Raw genomic sequence first — 21,452 nt, 5'->3', positions numbered from 1 at the left:
CCGCCGTACCGCTACGGTCTCTTTTTAAAACGCGCCCCTGGGTGTTTTGCAGCCTGGTCCTCTAGGTATGTTGCGCTGGCGCTCAGTGAAGCGCCAGCGCCAGCGCAGCATGCCCACGGAACCAGGCTATTTCTTTCATGGCTGCTTAAATATGCCCCTCCGTTTTCTGTTTCCGCTCTTACATTTTGAGTTGTCCGGTTTAACGAGTGTGTGCTGTATGACATCAGTACAGTTTGTCACAGTGTTCGTCATGGCATGCACTACGTATATAGTGTAACGATGTGTGGGCCAGCACGTGGGTTCATAGGCTGTAAGGCAAAGCATACTGTGATCTGTATAATGAGTTTTCATCAAATTTCATTGTTATCTTTAATAAAGTTTTACTATACCTTTGTGTTGAGTCTTGGATTCAAAATGGACACCAAGGATACAGGTCGAATTGCACCGCAGTCGGACCAGGTTCGAATCCCTTTTTTGAACAGTTGAGAACACCTACGCCTGTATACGAAGTTTGATAATAATAATTTACCAAGTTACAAAACAATTAAGTCGACACAATCAAATTCATGGTGCACGACATATTGTTCCAACGACCAACGGACATTCACATTTCATACTCAGCTATACTGGATATATACGAACTGAGCTGTTTGTTAAACTTTGGAGGGTAGGGATCGTGACAAACATGACAAGATGGCGAGCAGCAGTCACCTACTATCCACCCCGTGAGGTCTGAAGGTCCGGTGTTCGAGTCACGGCCGCGTCATACCAAAGGACGATTAAACGTGGTACTTGTTGTTACCCTGCCTGGCGTTCGGCATTAAGTGGCTTAAACAAGGGCTGGTCGGCTCGGAGTTTTCTGTATCTGAGTTGGGCATTCGTGTTAAACTGCGGCATGGTATTTCAGTGGGCAAGCACTATACATCGGCGTCAGTCCGGACTAGTACAAGCACACACACACACACACACACACACACACACACTCGCGCGCGCGCGCATGCCCGTCGCTATATAAGTATAATAATGTTAAATCCCATTTCACCTCACCTCACCTCACCTCACCTCACCTCACCTCACCTCTCCCATGGAAGAGAAACCATACGCCACAATAGAATCACAACGCGCATTCATAAACATACGTTATAGTCTGAATCGCAAAATGGACTCTGCTTTTAGAACAGACTTATTACGGTTATGAAAAACGCTTTGTGGCTTTTATTTCACACATAGACATTTCAGCTCCTGCTATGTCTGGGTTGTGTTGGCTAGATGTGGCTTCCGATGTCTGTGTCACCTATTCGAAATAAGATAAATAAAACATGTAATAGTTTAACATTATATATAGCATGTCATTTCCGAAAATATGTACAAAATAAGTAATGAAATAGTAAGTTTATACATACGGAAAACTATGAAATATAGTTTTAAAAGTTTTCAGATATGTTAACACGACCGTCAAGAAAGCTTGCCTTCATCTTTCACTGCAGTGAAATACTGCCGATGTGACTTTAAATCTTAACGCACTCACTCACTCATCTTTGACTTGCAAGTGTTGAGACATTCACAATACAGAATTCAAAGTGTGGCCAAAATGAGAGAAAATGAAGATTTTTCGATATTCTCGGGAAAACATTAACGTTGAGCAAGTCCGATACTCATACTGAACTTTCATCATTAATTTTACTATCTTTAAGGGTAAACATTCTTATGAGTTCAAACATTTAAAAAAGCACACTGAAAATAACTACAACAAATCTTTTTGATAAAATGTATTTTCCTGTTGTTATAAACGAAACTAAAACATGCAAATGTTAATATGAATAGAATTACTTGATGTCCCTATGAACACTTCTGTCGGCTTTTCAAAACAATTTAATCTTTATAATCTTACAATAGATTTTACTCATTTTCAACTTAGTAACATCAAACTGGATATAAAGCGGCCTTCTCGTGCTTCATTTTGGGCTTTATCCCTGTCAGTATATTATCTGTACTTATTTAATTAAACGCAATAAACTCCTTTCAATATTCATAAGAAATCTCTGCTAAAAGCAGAGTCCATTGTCCATTCCGACTATATCATGAACATGTGTTTATGAATCACTATCAAAATGGGATAAGATACCAGATGTGCCCTCTGGTGGCACCCGTCACAAACACATGCAAAGGCAAATAAATTGTTCACCTTAAAGAACACGGGAACATATGGTATTCGACAGGAAGGGAAAGTTGACTATTGGAAAGTTGAAGACATCCCCACTTGTCATACAGTCTTGTGGAGAGAAAAGGGAAATAAGAAGACGAATTCGTAAATTACAAGACACAATTTCTGAAAATAAGATTGAAGTAGTCAAGGAAATAATAGCAGGAGACATTGATGTTGATTTTTACTACAGAGGCCAAACAGCATTACAGCTAGCAGTCCGAGAAGGCCATTTTGAAATATGCCGTCTGCTTTACTGAAAGCTTTACTGAGGCCTTGTCTTTGAAATCTTGGTAGAAAGAGCATGCTTGATTGTGATTCAAAAGTTGTGAAATGGAAACACTAAAGGCTGGAGCTGTTTGAATATTTACTCGACAGGAAGGGAGAGTTGACTGTTGGAAAGTTGAAGACATCCCCACTTGTCATACAGTCTTATTGAGGGTGTTTTGTCACTCTGAATCTTTATGCATAGATATAAATATGAAGCAGATGAAGCGGTCTCGTTGGCCTCCTATATCTGTAGTTCAGGCGGACATATCAGTGAAAGGGAATTGGCTATTTGATGGTTGTAGAATGATATCAAATATTGAGTGAAATCAAAGCAATTTATCAGCAAAATTATGTGAATGTACGCATGGAAGGAAAGAGTTACGTCCTTTGAACTTGGACGTGACCACTAATATTTTGCAGATATAGTGTTCGTTTTTCAAATCTGTTTTCTTCGTCGACATTTCACAAAACATTGAAGCCTTTACATTGGAGTTAGACCAGTGAGCTGTCCCTATATCACTGACCATCTGCATGATCTTTGGCGTAGAGGTTAATAGTAAGGCACAACTAGATTCATAGGGCACACTAAGGCCAAAGGTCGTAGAAGGATCGGATTTCAATATATGAATCAAAATAAAATATATGTAGATCTATAAACATAACACATTTCATTCTACAAGCGACATACGTTCCACAAGTAAAATATCAAGAACTATCCTGGCAATAAATAACATTTACATTTTCAATATGTCTGCTTTTGAAATGTAACCTTGATCAAATAACGTCTGAGCAAGAGTCCAAGGACGCTCTTTGAAATCTTGTAAAAGAGCATGCTCGATTGTATCCAAAAGGTTGAGAAATGTAATACTGCTCGACATAATGCGAGAGTTGACTTTTGGATAGCTGAAGTCATCGCTCTTGTCATATAGTTTTGTCGAGAGTAAGGTTCAAAATTATATTGAGTGTGTGAAATTTTATATACCGTGTGTGAAACGGGGATATTGGGTAGCTAGGAGACTAGTCTACATGATGACAACCGCCTCCGTTAAAAACTCCCAATTGTCTCACATAACTACAGTTGACCTTTCATGGCAATTTGGCACGGAATCATTCCAACAGGAAAGTGTTTTGGATATCAAAATGCAATGAACTCTCCCTTACAATAACAGGTCCCTCGTTATCAAAATGGCTGCCACCAGTAGAATTTCGTCAAGAAGTAACGGTATTATAATTTCTGTGATTTTGCAAACATCATTAGCTGTGTTTTGATAAATTCAAGTGCTATGAAGGCATCACTATATGCTTTATCGTATTTGTGTATGCAAAAGTGATGTGCTTCCGACATGATCCATAACACAAAGCTCACAGTGTCTGATGTTTTTGTGAAGAAATGTTCAGTTTTCGATCACTTGAGATGGTTTGCTGTAAGCTGTAGTGTACCGTTTACTATGGCCAGAACACACGAACATGACCTCCTCATCGATTGTGATCTTCATAAACTTATGGCTTGGATTTACATCCATAGATCCTACCCTTAATAGCTTTACCTATTGACAAAAAAACAGTCTGTAAACGTGCCATCTCATGGATGCCTGACATTCCAGCATAGATCAGTGTGACCGAAGTGTCAATTAAAATTGTTCACATATTTCTTATCATCAGAAATAATGTAAACATGACCCAACGCACCTGGGTCTTTTTCTTTTCTGTTTATATTTGTTAGTCTTGATAAGCATACGTCTTAATATATCTGTGAAATACTGAATGAGCATCAACAAAGCAGTTTACTGGATGCAGCTGATGGGCCTATAGCCCTAGGTTAATTGTCTCAGACTGACTCTCTCGCTTCACAAAGACTGATTATGTCAGCCTCTTCGATCCTTATGGTTAGTTGTGTTTTGGTTACGGTAGGTTTGGTTGGTGCATTCCTACTCTGTCCTTAGCCCTTGGCTTTGATCCCGTTTTCAATCAAACACCCCATCACAATCATTTGGTTTGGGAGTCTCATGCCAGGCAAACACCCCTTTACAATCCTTATGGTTAGTTGTGAGGTCAGGTATGGGGTAGCTAGCTCTTATCGTATTAATCCAATGTAGTTTGAGGATTCTCTGAACAATTAAAATATATAAAATTTTGAGTTTCGCGAGAAAATGGATATGTAAAGTTAAACAATTAGGTGCTGACAACTTGGTAAATGAGTACTTATTTTTTACTAAGGCACCCATGTAGCTAAGAAATACCCTACAAATATTTCTACAATATTGTCACTTGGCTGAAGTTTTATCGTTATTCAAACATATGAAAGTCAAAATGTGTGCATTATCAGAAAGAAATGCTAACATTTGTGACTTGTAGTGTATAACCATGGAGTTCTAGATGAGTTTGGTCCTTAAATAATATACCACATACTAACCATGGGTCTGGGTAGTCATGTGGGTACCTTGGTCCTCAGCACCCACCTGACCCAAGTACCCGAGTTTCCCGTCCCAGTCCTTGTTTCTATCATCATCATGACTTGTTGTTAGATAAGATATTCATGATTATATAATTGTTTTCTTTTAGGTGAGAAAATATCTGCCTACGAGAAAAGGGAAATAAGAAGACGAATTCGTAAATTACAAGACACAATTTCTGAAAATAAGATTGAAGTAGTCAAGGAAATAATAGCAGGAGACATTGATGTTGATTTTTACTACAGAGGCCAAACAGCATTACAGCTAGCAGTCCGAGAAGGCCATTTTGAAATATGCCGTCTGCTGATAGCCAAAGGAGCAGACGTCAACAAAACAGATGCAGAAATGAACTCACTATTGAACAGTGCATGTTGGAGAGGTCATGGGGACGTTGCACAGTTGCTCATAGAAAGTAGAGCCAATGTTGACCTTTGTAATGATAATGGTGCCTCTCCCTTGAACGTTTGTGCCCTGAAAGGCCGGGAGGATATCTTGAGGTTTTTGATACAAGCTAAGTGTGACCTTGATCTTTGGAACAGCCGTGGTCAGACAGCATTGTTTACATCAGTGCAGCAGGGAAATGTTGAAATCATGAAGATTCTTCTTGAGGCTGGGTGCTGTAAAAACACGAGTGACCAGTCCAACAGGACCCCTCTTATCCTCGCTGCTGGTCAAGGTGACATCGAAGCAACAAGCATCCTGCTGCATTCAGGTGAGAGAGAGACTGAATGTTGTTTAATTGTTAGTTGTTCAACGCCGCACAGCAATATTTCATCTACATAACGATGGTCTGTAAATTTCGGATCTAGACAATCCTGTGATTGACATCATGAGCATTGATGTACACAGTTGGGATATGATGACATGCATCAACCAAGTCAGCATGCCTTACCACCTGATCCTGTTAGCTGCATCTTATTACAAGCATGGGTTGCTGAATGTGGGTCAACTTTTTATGATAAAAGATTTATGTGGAAAAGACCATTAAAAACTGCTTACTGTAAATTATGACTTAATGAAAAAGTCATATATAACTAGATCTGACACAACAAAACCAAGCAATGTTTGGTATTTGCAGAACATAAATTGCAGTAATGAAATATGAGCAGGATCAGCTGTCCCCATGCTTTCCAACAGACTGACTAAAGATACCTATTCGCTAAGAGATTATTTCGAATTGTAGATTAAACTTGATAGTATGTCCACTGTTAACATGGTTTTTTAACTGACTAAGCCAATTTAATAATGACTCTTGGCTAAACCATGCTAAAGTTCCCAAATTTTACTGACTTGTGACCACCCCCACACCAGTGATCAATCATCCTTGAGACAATATAAGCCTCGTTTGAACCCTTGCCAAACTAGGCTAGAATTTCCATTGTAATAAATTTATTGTATTTATTGCAGTAAAAACATGAAAAAATTTGCAAAAAATCTGTCAATGCCCAGTTGGCGGTACACATGCTTTGCAAAGCCTGCATCCGTCCAAAATCTGCCTTTTGAAATCCATGTTGCAAACCAGATGTCTAGTTCGTCACATGAATTTTATTGGACTATGCAAAGACTCATTAGTCCAGCCACAATGTAACTCCAGATGTCCAGCCTTGTTCGGCAAGGGTGGAAACTGACTTTTATAGTCAGTTAACTCCCTTGTCTTGAGAAGATGTGATCAATAGTCTTAACCAGAGTGTCAGGGTTGTTTCACCACTAGCCCACTCCAAATTTTGTCTGGTTGAACATTTTTGAATAAAATTTTCCAGTTTGCAGTTTAAGGTCCACCCCGAGATCCCCATGAGGTTTAAGTGGTGTCAGATTGTTGTATGGGGGTAAGACTAAGAGGAAATGAAGGATGTTCCTAGTTGGGCTTACCATGCTTACACACAATGTACTATGTAGACAATCTCTTGGTAAAGTGTCCTATTTACTCTCAGCTCAAGTGTTCATACAGTTTAGCCCTCACTATGTAAATGTTCATGCTCAAATAAGAATCTTACAATGTGTAAGTGAATTATTTGATACCGATGTCATGTTTCTGATGATAATGTTTTCAACAGCCTCGTGATGTGTGGACATTTTTCAGGCTGTGACATCAACAGACAAGACCGACTTGGGCAGACCGCCCTGTACCACTGTGCAGCCCAGGGTCACCTTGACGTAGCCTTGGCCCTCATCACAGCAGGAGCAGACGTCAACATAGCCACCATTAAAGGATTCACTCCTCTTCTTGGTAGGAAAATGTGGACGGATTGTGTGTGTTGTCTGATTCTGTTCAGGGACCGGTCATTTATACAACCTTGAGATGATTCAGTCAGTTGGGGAAGAAGTGAAGATGATCTTCCCCATAAGATTGCCTAGATTGTGACTCTGTCTGTGTCTGTTCTTTTCATTGTATATTTTTATGTTAATTCAGTAGCCATGTAAGCAATGTCTACATGAGATTTTGAAAGCAACTTGTGTCTTTGCATTGGCATCTTCCCGAGGCAAGGGAGTTAACTGACTATAAAAGTCCAGTTTCCTCCCTTGCCAAACTGGGCTGGAATTTCTGGGCTGGATTATAAAGCGGATCTTACCTCACGACGCCCAGATGACGTACAGATCCTTTGCAAATCCTGCAGTCGACCAAAATCTGCACATTGGTATCCATGTTGTTTGCGAACTGGATGTTGATTTTGTTACACCATTTTGATTGGACTATGCATAGACTTGTTAATCCAGCCAAAATGTAACTCAATAATTCCAGCCTAGTTCGGAAACTGGACTTTTACAGTCAGTTAACTCCATTGCCTCAGGGAGATGTTACGTTGTTTGCAAACGTGCAGGTCACTTTCTTTCAAACTTGGCAATACTGTCATTTTGATTTGCAAAATAAATTCAGCTATTTTTTTTTCCTTGATAATTTTCGGAAACCTTTTTGTCTTGGATACTTTAGAGATAAATATACCTTTTAACAGCTAAATCCAGATGGTTAACAGAGCCATCCTCCTGGTTTCGGTTAGAAAGAACTATATTTACATGAAGAAGTAAAGCATATCCCAGTTGTGTAGCTCGATGCTCATGACATCAATCACTGATTGTCTGGTCCAACTTGATTATTTACAGACCACTGTCATGTAGCTGGAAAAATGCTGAGTGTGGCTTCAAACAACAAACAAACAAACAAACAACACTGTAACCATTTGCTGAGTGTGGCAACAACAAACATGACAAACAAAAATTATAAAGTGTATGTACGATTACAGTCACATTCTTGTCCAGCCTGTCCCAAAGGATTCAAAACCACCAAAGTAGTGACCTATCATGACAATGAAACTTATATTTTAACTATTAACCATATAATAGTAAATGTTTTTATACCCCTCCCCAAGTTTTGTATTTCTTGCCATGTTCGTCCCCTTGCACCTTGGAATCTGTTGTGAAAGGATGGGGTTGTTGTCTGCATGATAGACAAGGACTGGTCGGCACAGAGTCAGTATACTATGTCTGAGTGGGGTGTTCATGTTAAACTGTGGTATGGTATCTTAGTGTGCTAGCACTATATAATCGACATTAGTCACACACAAACACACATGTGCACATCGCTATAAGAGTGCAATAATCTTGAATGTGACGTTAAACCCTGTTAAACCCGTTGGTCATCTACCCCCCACGACTCCACCTTGGCTAAACCACTGATCAGCTATAATGATCACCAATTATTTTGATCTCCAAGGTAGCGTTGTAGCAAGGGATCACTGTATCAATGTTTGCGGGATGACCTTTGCTGTGACCTGTTTTTATGACCTGTTGTGCTTCTTTCTGTCAGATTCCATCCGAAACAATCACATTGAAGTGGCAAAGGCACTGATAAAAGCAAGGTGTAACATCAACTTGAAAGACAGACTTCATCACGCTCCTATACATGAGGCCATCAGACAAGGTAACATCTGTGCATGTGAAAACTTATAAGTTTACCTTATCCTGACTCATCATATCTCATGACTTCTTCTGATCTCATCAGGTAGGGGAAACTCCTGTGCCGTGTTCCAAAGAACAGAGAAAAACATCTCACCTGAAAGCACCCTGCAGCCGCACCGGAAGCTCGGCCCAAACCAGTACACTCGTCCCTCTCTCATTTTCACGACAACTGGATGGTTGGGCTAAATTTCTGCGCAATCATAATCCGAGCCATCTTATCAAGATTAATAGTTTTGTTAAAAAATGTTGTAGCGAATACCTCCTTCAAAACTTTCTTCATCATACTGTACTTTATTTTTCTACTTTGGCTTAAACTTTTTCACTAATTCGTTTTAAACTCAACCATGCACAAGGGAGTCTTGCAGTTTCTGCACATCCTTTGGGGAAGAAGACTTTGCAGACTTCTTGTATGTAGTGCAGAGGAAGAAGTTGGACCGTAAAAGACGTGATTCCCCTTGGTCATTTTCCACAGGAGAAGCGACTAGTATTATCACACCTAAACAGTTTCTTCTTCAGATGAGGACAGATCCTTTGTGGTCATAGCTGAGGTGACTGCTGAAACCCTTCCTCGCGAGGTCACAGAAGTCCTTCACTACGTCCCTAATACAAGGCGACGAGAAGCAGCCAAAGGTGAGGAAACAGTCATCGAGGAGGATGAAGAGCTGCTTTTCATTGTCATCACAGTCGTCTTCTTGGTTAAGGATGCCTGCACAAAGGCAGCCACGAAGTCACAGAAGCATGCTTCCTGCACACTGCCGCCTACCATCACGCTGCTCTCGTCGCTAGTTAACCTTTCACAGGTTTCAACAAGTCCTATCTACGAAAGCCGGCAAAAATTCAGGATGCTCTATCTAACTCATTAGTGACAGATGATAAGTCAGGCCAACTATCTAGCCAGCATAGATCAGGATAGACACATATCTATCAGTCCAGGAATTACCTCCCTTTTCTCTTCAACAACCTTCATCACCAGTGGGCAGTGCTTCCATTTGGCATTTCCCCAGCCCTGTGGCTGTTTTCACGGATAACTAAGCCTATGGTGACCTTCCTTCACAACAAGGATTTTGTTCTGCCTTTTACCTGGACGACGGCATTGACGCACAACAGACTGATCTAATCAGACAGCAGTTGATTAATCCATGCCATAAATTTCAGCAGCACTAGATAGCAATGGTGACAACGTATCAGCCCATCTGTGTCTCTGTTGGGATGTCATCGCCAAGCATCAGCTGCCAAGTTAACCAGACAGTTTCACATCCTGCCTTTATCATCTATCCTTGGTTCCGAAAATACAGAGGATTTTTCACTGTGTCCAGTCAGAGTCTAATGTATTTATTTACGGAGGACAAATTCCAGACGTCAATAGTTGAGATGACTTTTCATCCTGTTAACTAGAAACGTTTCTAGAATTACCATCTTCTGCTGGATGACTTATATACTTCGAGCCTGCAGAGAGGCCGGTCTAGACCCTTCCTTTGGCTTACAATCTGCTTAAGGTCAGACCTCTTCTTCCACGTTAGCCTTCCATAGCAACTGCTCCATTCCGACAATAATGGAAGGATGTTTCTGGAAATCGGAAACAGTTTTTGCCATCCATTACCTTCGAAACTTCACCACAGAAACTATTCACCAGTTCAGACCCTTATGGGTCGCTTAACAATCGACAGTAATCGAAATCGACTCGTAGAAGTCAGGTCAGTGATTCATAACCACTGACTGAGAGTCACTGCTCCCCTGTTTTACTACGTGAATCAGAACATGAGTGATGATGATTGTGTCAAGATAATGACCATTTCTCAACACAAAAATCGTTCTAAGTAAGCTTCAAATATATGTATTTCACTCGCAAGCATAAGCAAAATGTCTAGTGAAGAGTTGTTTCCAGAGCAGCTTCTGCAACTGAAGGGTGCGTTCAGGTGAGATGTTTTTCTCTGTTCTTTGGAACACATCACTGAGATGAGATAAGCAATTAGTACAAGTCAGGATAAGTATAAATGATATTTTACTCTAAAAAATACATTTTAGTGAAAAGATCCAGCTGTTTGCCCTGTTAATTTACCAACTTGTTACAATATCTGGTCCACTGAAACAAGTCGGTTTCATCTGTATATGATGGAAAGGTTGATACAGGAGACAAGGCAATATGCAATGTCAAATCTCGCCACCAGATATGGGCATATGTCATCAGCTGCTGACAACTTCGTTTTTTTCTCTCTCAGTGTCCCAGTATTTTGGAGATCCGGGAAAGCCATCCATCAACATCGTGGAGCTGCTAGTGTCAGCGGGAGCAGACCTTAGTATCTGTGACACCGAGGGCTGGACTCCGCTCTACCAGGCTGCTTCCAGCGGAGACCTTGGTCAGTCACAGTCAAACACATGGTCATAGACATAGTCACATCCACATCCACAGTCTCAGTCACATCTATAGTCACAGTGACATCCACAGTCACCATCACATCCACAGTAACATCCACAGTCTCAGTCACATCTATAGTCACAGTGACATCCACAGTCTCAGTCACATCTATAGCCACAGTGACATCCACAGTCACAATCACATCCACAGTAACATCCACAGTCTCAGTCACATCTATAGCCACAGTGACATCCACAGTCACCATCACATCCACAGTCACAGTCACATCTATAGTCACAGTGACATCCACAGTCACAATCACATCCACAGTAACATCCACAGTCACAGTCACATCCACAGTCACAGTCACAATCACATCCACAGTAACATCCACATCCACAGTCACATCTATAGTCACAGTGACATTCACAGTCACCATCACATCCACAGTCACAGTCACATCTATAGTCACAGTGACATCCACAGTCTCAGTCACATCTATAGCCACAGTGACATCCACAGTCACAATCACATCCACAGTAACATCCACAGTCACAGTCACATCTATAGTCACAGTGACATTCACAACCACCATCACATCCACAGTCACAGTCACAGTCACAGTCACATCCACAGTCACAGTCATATCCACAGTAACATCCACATCCACATCTATAGTTACAGTGACATTCACAGTCACCATCACATCCACAGTCACAGTCATATCCACAGTAACATCCACATCCACAGTCACATCTATAGTCACAGTGACAGTCACCATCACATCCACAGTCACATCCACAGTCACAGTCATATCCACAGTAACGTCCACATCCACAGTCACATCTATAGTCACAGTGACAGTCACCATCACATCCACAGTCACAGTCACAGTCACATCCACAGTCACAGTCATATCCACAGTAACATCCACATCCACAGTCACATCTATAGTCACAGTGACAGTCACCATCACATCCACAGTCACATGTACAGTCACATCCACAGTCACAATCACATCCACAGTTACTGTCACAGATAGAAAGCTGTAGTACACTCATATGCTTCAAGTAAGAACTGAAATAAAATCTCTCAGATTCCATGTTAAGGGTCATATGGTAGCCAGTGCTTCTTACATGGTATGTCTGTGAATTACTTCATCACAATCACTCTGGAGCTTATATCTTCACAGAGGGTTTGCATGATTGTTAAAGTTTTTCAATTTTTTTCTAGAAATAACAAAGCTGTTATTAAACAATGGTGCTTCCTTGGAAGTCTCGACAACAGCAGGGGAGACAATTCTTCACGGCGGCGTGTATGGTAACAACCCCGACATTGTGGAACTTCTGATCCAATCAGGTGGGTGGCCCCATGACCCTGGAATACAGGACACATCCATTGTCATGGGAACTATGGCGATTAGTAACGTGATGATAAGATGCTGGAACCACACATTACAAGGCGAATGTCCATATCATTTGATGCATATAAACTTGGCACTCTCGTCACGTGAGCAGATGCTAAACCATGTATAACCTGGTAGTTCAATTTGTGCCTGGTGCATTCTTTGTTAATGACAGGCATCATCCTTCCTGTGAAGATCCGGATTAGAATCCATTTTCAGCAACCCATGCTTGTTGTAAGAGGCAACTAACTGACTGGTTGATGCTTGTCATCGTGTCCCAATTGTGTAGATTGATGCTCCTGATATCAATTACTGGGTTGTCTGGTCCAGACTCTATCATTTACATACAACATCATATAACTGGAATATTGTGTGTGGCGTTAAACCTGCGGTACATCGATTGTGTCTTGTAATGTAATTTCTTATGTTGGAAATTGAAACGATTAAACTGACAAAATGATCTAGTTAAGAGGTTATTAAAAGGAATATTTAGAGCTATTAACAGAATCGAAGGAACACTATAGTCTTATATTTTGTTTTCAGAAAAATATTTCAGTAGAATCATCTTGCTCAGATACTTTGTACACATGCATTATCTGGACAACATGAAAGAAAATGATCTCACCATGCAAGGTTTTCTCCAGGAGCATGCACCATCATTATGTTTGTATATCTAGACTTGCTTGTTGTTTTGTATTATTTCCTCGCTGATTTATTGCCATGGATTTCAATAGGTTGCAAGATCAACCAGGTGAACTCCCAAGGTCAACACCCTCTCATGGCAGCTGTTGTGTCAAGGTCACATAAATCGGTATGTCACATTATCAAGTTGAACATTGGGACTGGTCATTCATTATGGGTAAGGGAGTCATGGAAAAATGTTATAGGATGGATATTGTTGGGACTTTGGTGAATGCACAGATAACTGAACCACTGTCAGGAATAGACTGGTCCGACTTATTGACTGTCAATTTTAATAACAGTGAAAACTAAACCTGTATCCCCTGATCAAGCCTAAGACTATCATGGCCATTTGGCTTATTAAAACTATCTTCTGCTACAAGCCATGTTAAATGACCTACTTTCAGATAGTGAAGGCCCTGATTGCAGCAGGCAGTGACCTGAATCTCCCAGAGAACACTGAGCAGCAAAGCCCACTCCATGCCACCGTCCATCACCACCATCACGAGGCTGCCACCTTGCTCATCGACGCTGGTAAATCTCCCAACAAGTTTAATCTGACTGTGTAGTAGATGGCAGAGTTTATAGCAGTCTTGCTCATCGACTCTGGCATCTTCCCGCGGCAAGGGAGTTAACTGACTATGCAAGACTAGTTTCCACCTTTGCTGAAGTGGGTTGGAATTATGGAGTTATATTTTGGCTGGACTAATGAGTCTATGCATAGTCCAATCAAAACCACATAATAAAATCGACATTCATTTCGTAAACTGCCTTGTTGATTTCGGTCGATTGCAGGATTTGCAAAATATGTGTGCCGTCAATAAGCCGAATTTTTCCAAATATTTTCATGTTTTTAATCAAAGTGCTAATGTGACTTGATGCACTTCACAAAGTAAGACCCGTTTTATAACAATATAGATCTTGATTATTGATCAGATTGTCTTCACTGGGTGCCGCCATTTTGTTTAAAGCAAATACAAGTAATATGAGGGGTGGAATTTGATTGGTCAGTAGAAGGGACAGAGAAGGGATATAACTCATTATAGCCACTGATGTCGCTACAATCGAGCCCAGAAATTCCAGTTTAATTTGGCAAGGGTGGAAACTGGACTTTTATAGTCAGTGAATCCCCTGCCTCGGGAAGATGCAACTCTGGTTAATCTACCAACAAATGGAACATGACTGTGTGATAGATGGCAGAGTTTATAGCAGGCTTGTTTGTGGCAGGTGTATTGTGTCAAGAATTGAATGGGTGTTCACCAAAGTACGTTTGATTTTGTCGAAAAGGTCCTCGGGCCCAATACATCCGTAATTCTTCTAAATTGTAGTGAGTGAGTTTGGTTTTACGCCGCTTTTAGCAATATTCCAGCAATATCACGGCGGGGGACACCAGAAATGGGCTTCACACATTGTACCCATGTCGGGAATGGAACCCGGGTCTTCAGCGTGACAAGCGAACACTTTAACCACTTGGCTACCAGACTGCCCCTCTAAATTGTAAGAGATGATTGAAAAGGTGATTTGCTGGTCATGGTTTGAACTTAGAAATATGTTAGAGGCGAAATGCCAGGGGTATTTGTGAGCCCTGTCCACTTTTTGCCTTGTGAATGTTTTTTATTTTAATTAATCACAATGTCAAGATCAAAGGTCTATTCACACATTCAACAAAGTATGCTATTTTGTTATTTTTGTAAGATTAACAGAAATAGCAGAAGCACTATATGTATGACAGCTAAGAATCACAGGATAAATAAACACAGCAAACATAAAAGCCAATCAAACAATAGCTGTAGGCCTAGTCCCCAATTAGAATTCAGCATTTTCATTTGGACATTTAAATACTGTCTACGAATATTTATTTCTTGGAAAGTGCCTGGATGTATTTGATATCCACAACAAAATCGCAATCATGTTTTTCACTTTACCTGCAATTTAAAAGATTAATCAGGGGCATGTCTGTCCCAGTCGTGTAAGGTGCCGCAGTTCGCTGAGCAGAGTTGCGTCCCTTAGAGACTCCAGAAACCTATGATTGTGGGTTCGAATCCTGGTTCGCCACGATTATGTTTCTAGTTGTGTCAGCACCATACCCATGCATGTGGGTTTCACTGAAGTGGTAAACGCCTGAGACGTGCATCACTTCAGGCTTCCCTCCTACATTAAGCTGACACGCTGTGACACTGGAATACTGTTCAAGGCGGCATTAAACCCATCTTTCTCACCATAAGATCAGTCACTAAACTGAAAGCTGTCCACCATACAAAGTATACTGACGACACTGCATTCCCCAGGTTGTGACATCAACTGTGTGAACACTCGACACCAGACTCCACTACATAATGCTTGTGAGAAAGGCAAGACAGACATCGTAGCTCATATCCTGAAACAGACGCGTCTCAACCGAGATGACATCAAGACGATCGCCCTCCCCCTCCATGCTGCAGCAGTCAATGGCCACGTGAACATAGTTCAGATGCTGGTGGAGGCCAATTTCAATATCGACCAGGTGAGCGTTAGGTTTGTTTGTTGGTTTGTTTGTTTGTTTGTTTGTTTGTTTGTTTAAAGCCGCACTCAGCGATATTAGGGTATAACAGTATTGGAAATCTCCAAAGCTGGAATCTTAAACACACACAACAACATTTTGGTGAGAAACAGTCCGCCACACATACATTTTTATTTTTTACATTTTATTTACTTATTTACTGAGATTGGTCGTTTCCATGCTGTGAGTGTCAGTGATGACCTGACTTCGCTCAGTGTGTGTTTTAAGTAAATTATATAGTTGGCAGTTACACTGGACAGAAAATCTACAACAACAAAAGCATTTTCAGAAAGATAAACTTAGTCATATCAATTACTTTGACAAGAAATCTCACACTTTTAGAGTTTTCTGACATGATAGCTTGTGATAACTCAGTCATGTTGTTTGATTGACATGTACTGATTTTTTTTTTGTGTGTGTACACCTATATTATATACACTCCAACACTGTGCTTCTAACATCAGTTGGCTGTGTGATATGACCAGGCAGGATAGTATAGTAGTAATGTTATATTGGAGCTGCAGCTCATCACCCTAACGACTTATGTCAATTCCTTCCACAGGCAAAATTGGTGAATGGAAATGGCTGTTTGTGGTGTCCACTGCTAAAGTATAGATGTATTATTTGTAAAAACTGCTGAAGTCATACACAAGATCATGTTCACTTATCCTGAGCACAAATCAATGGTGTACAAGCTTCGCTTTGATGTATTTTCATGGATACCGTCAGTACTTGTGTAGCAGGATCTGCTGATAGTGGGTTTGAATCCCAGTTACACCCTGATTATGAACCATGGTTTGTCAGCACCATACCTGACTCATGGGTTTCAGCAGGGTGGTAAACATCAAAAACCTTTTTGGGCTGGGAAATCGGGGACTTGGGTCGGCCGGACCCTGTGTAGGACCGGGTACCCACAGGACTACCCGGACCCATGATATATCATTTAATAACAAAAACTCACTATAGCTCAGTTGCTACTCTACATGTCGCTAATTTTTGCATTTCTTTCTGACGATACATCCATTCCTTTTGACTTGTATATGTTTGAGTAAAGATAAAGGTTCAGTCAACTTCAGCGTACTCATGATCTCGTTGTTTGTTTCATAATTTTTGCCAGGGCTGCTGTAAAATAATTACCAATCAGACATTTTGTTTTCAACTCTTGGGACCTGTACTGGGTACCCGGGTAGGGTCGGGTAATAGGGGGTTGGGTACCCGGGTAGGGTCAGGTAATAGGGGGTTGGGTACCCGGGTAGGGTCCGGTAAGAGGGGGTCGGATACCTGGGTAGGGTCGGGTAATAGGGGGTTGGGTACCCGGGTAGGGTCAGGTAAAAGGGGGTCGGATACCTGGGTAGGGTCGGGTAATAGGGGGTTGGGTACCGGGGTAGGGTCGGGTAAGAGGGGGTCGGATACCTGGGTAGGGTCGGGTAATAGGGGGTTGGGTACCCGGGTAGGGTCGGGTAAAAGGGGTTCGGATACCTGGGTAGGGTCGTGTAATAGGGGGTCGGGTAACTGGGAGTAAATTTGGATTCGTCCCAGCCTTAAAACCTACTTTCAGTTGTCACACGGATATCAAACTGAAATCTGAAACATCAACTTGTGTTGTAACTTATGCAAGTACACTAATTTGAATAGTATTACATAGTATAAGAGAAAAGGTGGAAAAATGAACAATTCCATTATTTTCAGCTGAACGATGGCGGCCTCACTGCACTGCAAGCTGGAATTCAGGAAAACAAATACTCGGTGAGCAAGACCTTACTGCAGTATGGCTGCGATGTCGACGCACACGCCAAGGCAAAACGACTCATGAAGTGCTGTCTCCTGCAGGATGACCCACATCCACACTTTGCCCTTGAACCCCTCTTCCTGGCCTTGACCCACAAGGACCTTGACCTTATGCAACTGCTGCTCCAGTTCTATATCCATATGCCCTTCAAGGTCATTAAAATGCTGAATCATATTCTCAAACAGTCCCAAGAACTCAAGTTCCATTACAGCGCCCAGAGTAAAAAGAACATCCTTGAGTTCTTTTCTCAAGCTTTGAAACAACCCAGGCTCCTTCAGGAGATCTGTCGATGCAACATCCGTGCTGTTTTGGGGTCAAGGCCACAGGTCAAGGTCATGACCCTACCCATTGCAAATAAACTGAAAAATTACATTTTGATGACAGACACTTTCTTGACATTGGAGGAACAGGAAAAGATAGAGGAGGATCAGCTTGATCAGAATGGGTTTGTCACTGTGTAAGGGGATTTCAGTGAAGAGGTCCGTTTATAATTTATGGTGCTATTTAATGTTGTAGATTTACTGGTGCTCAAAATCAACACATTATACTGGGATGGTATCTTCATTAGAACAAGGTTGTGTGTGTGATGTTATATCGTGTAACCCTGGTCAGTATATCTTCGTTTGTCAGTTGGGTTATTTACTCACATATATCACCTTTCAATGCTGAAGTACAGAAGTCAAAAACTCTGTCCGTCATGAACAAAATGCCAAAGGTTTTTCTTTCTTTTTCCACCATGAAGAACGATGAAACAAGGTTGGAATATTTACATACAGAATCCTCCTTAATTAATGATCATGTTGTTTATGTTTGAATGAAAACTGTTATCTCGCCGTTGTTTACCAACAAGCCTAACTATGTCAGGAAACTACACATCATGTAGATATATGTACATGTAGAATATATCAGGAATTAGATTTCTCTCGGTTTACATCTTTGTGAAATGTAGCAGGGCGTGGAGTCATCTTTGGTCTGTGGACAAGGCGTCTGACCTCAGATCAGAAGGTACGAGGTTCGAACCCCATCACAGTACTAGGAAATATTATGGCAGCTACAAAAACAACACTCTTTCAATGCATATTGAGCAAAAGGAAAGCAAGTTGCTGTACTTTGGTATCAGTTGATGTTTTTCTTCAACTTCAGGTATGTCCTTCAACAGTAAGGAACACATCCATCACTGTTGCTGCAGTTAATTTAGTTGCTGGTTGACAAATGTTTTAGTTTTATGTTTCTCAGTTACCTTGTGTTCATATTGGTGATATTTTCATGTTAAGCAGGGCATAAGAGTGTTGATGCTTTAGATATGGTTTGTACTGTAAGAAAGACACACGTCAGATTTGTTTGTTTTTTGTTTAACGCCACACTCAGCAATATTCAAGCTAAATGACGGCGGTCAGTAAATAATTGAGTCTGGACCAGACAATCCAGTGATTGACATCATGAGCATCGATCCACGCAATTGGGATATGATCAACCAAGTCAGCGAGCCTGACCACCCAATCCTGTGATTACAGCAATCAGAATGTCTATGGGAGTGTTTAAATTTTTTCACTTTTTTTTTCACATTTCAGAAAGCATTTCTTGTTTATTGCTTCTGTTAAAAGGAGGGATTTTGGTCATTGTGCATTCTATTGCAATACTTAGCAATGAGTCAAATATGAAACATACTGCATGGGGATGCAAGGAAACCAGTCGTCATGCTTACCATGATGGTAGCCTAGTGGTTTAAGTGTTCACTCGTCACCTGATTGGTTCAATGTGGGAAGCCCGCTATGGTGTCCGCAGCGTGATATTGCTAAAAGCAGTGTAAAACCAGACTCTCACCTTAAAAGAATGTCACTTGGAAAAGACCTGTTGTAAAGTTGGAGTACAATTGGGTCAGCTGTGTATCATTGACAATTTCACCCTTGGCTTCTGGCTATGAATCTGACTGACACAAAGTACATTGTCCGAGTACACTGGTACGTGAACTCATCTTCATTGTTTGGTTTGGTTTGTTGTTTAATGCCGCAATTAGAAATATTCCAGCTATATGACAGTCGTCTGTAAATAATCGAGTCTGAACCAGACAATCCAGGGATTGATATCATGAGCATCGATCCACGCAATTGGGATCGATGACATGCATCAACCTAGTCATCGAGCCTGACCACCCTCTTACGACAAGCATAGTTGCCTTCTACGGCAAGCATGGGTTGCTGAAGACCTATGGTACCCCGGATCTTCAAGGTCCATGACCAGGTCCAGCACACTGAGAGTGAATCCTGTTGGCAAACTGTTTCTGTAGAACTTCATTACACGTAAAAAGACAATTGCATCACAGAGGTGCTTGTGAGCGTCGCTTGTAACCATTGTTATTTGTTGTTGTTATTTATCACATGTATCCTGTGTCATGCTATGACTACCAGATGTATCACTGACACTGCCAAAATGACACGAAGCAAAATGTTTTCTTGGTTGTTTAACACCACAATATTCTAACGGTCTGTAAAAAATCGAGTCTGGACCAGACAATCCAATGATTTATATCATGAGCACCGATGTACGCAATTGGGATACAATGAAATGCATCAACCAAGTCAGCAAGCTTACTACCCAATCCCACTGAAAGGCAGCCACTGGTCATAAGGCCTTGTATGCCCAAGATTGAACCCACTATTGACAGATTTATTATAACATATTCAACAAGTTACAAATAATTATTTTTAGGCGACATTATTTTGTGAAAGATCTGTTTCTGTCTTCAAGAATAGGCAACAGGAGTAAGATGAAACTGTTCCACAGCTCATATTGACTAGTGGTATCTGTAAAATTATATATTTGGGAGAAAATAGGTACGGTAGTCTTTCCAGATTTCCACCGTCTTCGAACTAACAACCTCGGTCCTGTCTCATCCCTATGTCTTCTTCCCAATGTGTGGTTACTCCAAATGCAAACGTGGTCAGTGGTGACGTTGCCAGCAAATTATGTCCATCAAACATGTTCAAACATATATGTTATGTGATCTACCATGTCACCACATGGATGTTTGTTACAAGTGTCATATTTGGGAATCTGTTCTTTACTGAGAGAGTGTTATCCCAAATATAACACTTGTCACATTTGACTGCTTTCGAAATGGCATTGTGTATTCATGGATATTTGTTGTTTTGAGGAGGTTAATACTCGCATATTTCATGTTTACAGTTATGTGGTCGGTTTTATGGAAAGCTATCCAAGGGAGATAAGTTATATAACACCATTGAAGACACTGTACTTACCTCACGACAATACTCTCCTGCTTTTGTTTTTGAACAACTGCTGTCGAGACTTAACAGGCTTTGTTGTTGTTGATCAGACTTCAAACTGGGAAAGGTCATCTTTCCATATTTTATTGTTAATTCCCGTTTCCCTAGGGCTGATCCCTGTATATTTTCATTGATCATGTCTCACCTTCGACATGGAACGTGTTCGCTGCATTGTTCAAGCTAGAATGGTGATACGCTTCATGTGCTGAGAACCAAAACCTACTTGGACAAATTGTTTGAGTTGGTGGGTTCTCAGTCTGAAAATAATTGAATTTATGTAGTTGTTCAGCATTTATCAATAAGGACTATTTTTGGTGATGCTAGATTTGTATGTTATATGTTCATAATAAACAGTTTTTCAGAAGTTTTGTTTTGTGTATTTTGTGTTTCTGATGCCATCAGGGCAATGACTGGTTGACAGCATGAGGTACATTCCAACATCAGGGCATGATGACACGCATTCCAAACACAGTCAGGGCATCATGGTCTCCAGTGTGGCCCGCAGTCAGGGCATC

The 21,452-nt window shown here is 40.9% G+C and overlaps 1 protein-coding gene across 1 annotated transcript; it reads left to right on the top strand.

Annotated features, from left to right (window-relative positions):
- Window positions 1–3,654: 3,654 nt before the first annotated feature.
- LOC139468633 (ankyrin repeat domain-containing protein 50-like) lies at window positions 3,655–21,237 on the top strand. The gene is made up of 10 exons (XM_071250755.1): window positions 3,655–3,695; window positions 5,036–5,638; window positions 7,007–7,153; window positions 8,729–8,842; window positions 11,100–11,237; window positions 12,470–12,595; window positions 13,376–13,452; window positions 13,730–13,856; window positions 15,611–15,825; window positions 17,551–21,237. The coding sequence occupies exons 1-10, from the start codon at window positions 3,659–3,661 to the stop codon at window positions 18,109–18,111; spliced, it is 2,145 nt and encodes a 714-aa protein (XP_071106856.1). The 5' UTR covers window positions 3,655–3,658; the 3' UTR covers window positions 18,112–21,237.
- The last annotated feature ends 215 nt before the right edge of the window (window positions 21,238–21,452 follow it).

The sequence above is a fragment of the Haliotis cracherodii genome, unplaced genomic scaffold (genome assembly GCF_022045235.1).
Source record: "Haliotis cracherodii isolate W230 unplaced genomic scaffold, xgHalCrac1.p SCAF_2, whole genome shotgun sequence".
Lineage (NCBI taxonomy): Eukaryota > Metazoa > Mollusca > Gastropoda > Lepetellida > Haliotidae > Haliotis > Haliotis cracherodii.
The sequence above is the reverse complement of the archived record's forward strand: the minus strand, read 5'-3'. Positions and strand labels throughout refer to the sequence as shown.

Excerpts from the sequence above, each read along its gene's own strand:
- LOC139468633 (XM_071250755.1), top strand. The coding sequence starts at position 3,659 with ATGGCTGCCACCAGTAGAATTTCGTCAAGAAGTAACG. Across the intron at positions 8,843-11,099 it reads ACATGAGGCCATCAGACAAG|TGTCCCAGTATTTTGGAGAT; the intron begins GTAACATCTGTG and ends TTTCTCTCTCAG. Across the intron at positions 12,596-13,375 it reads GGAACTTCTGATCCAATCAG|GTTGCAAGATCAACCAGGTG; the intron begins GTGGGTGGCCCC and ends GGATTTCAATAG.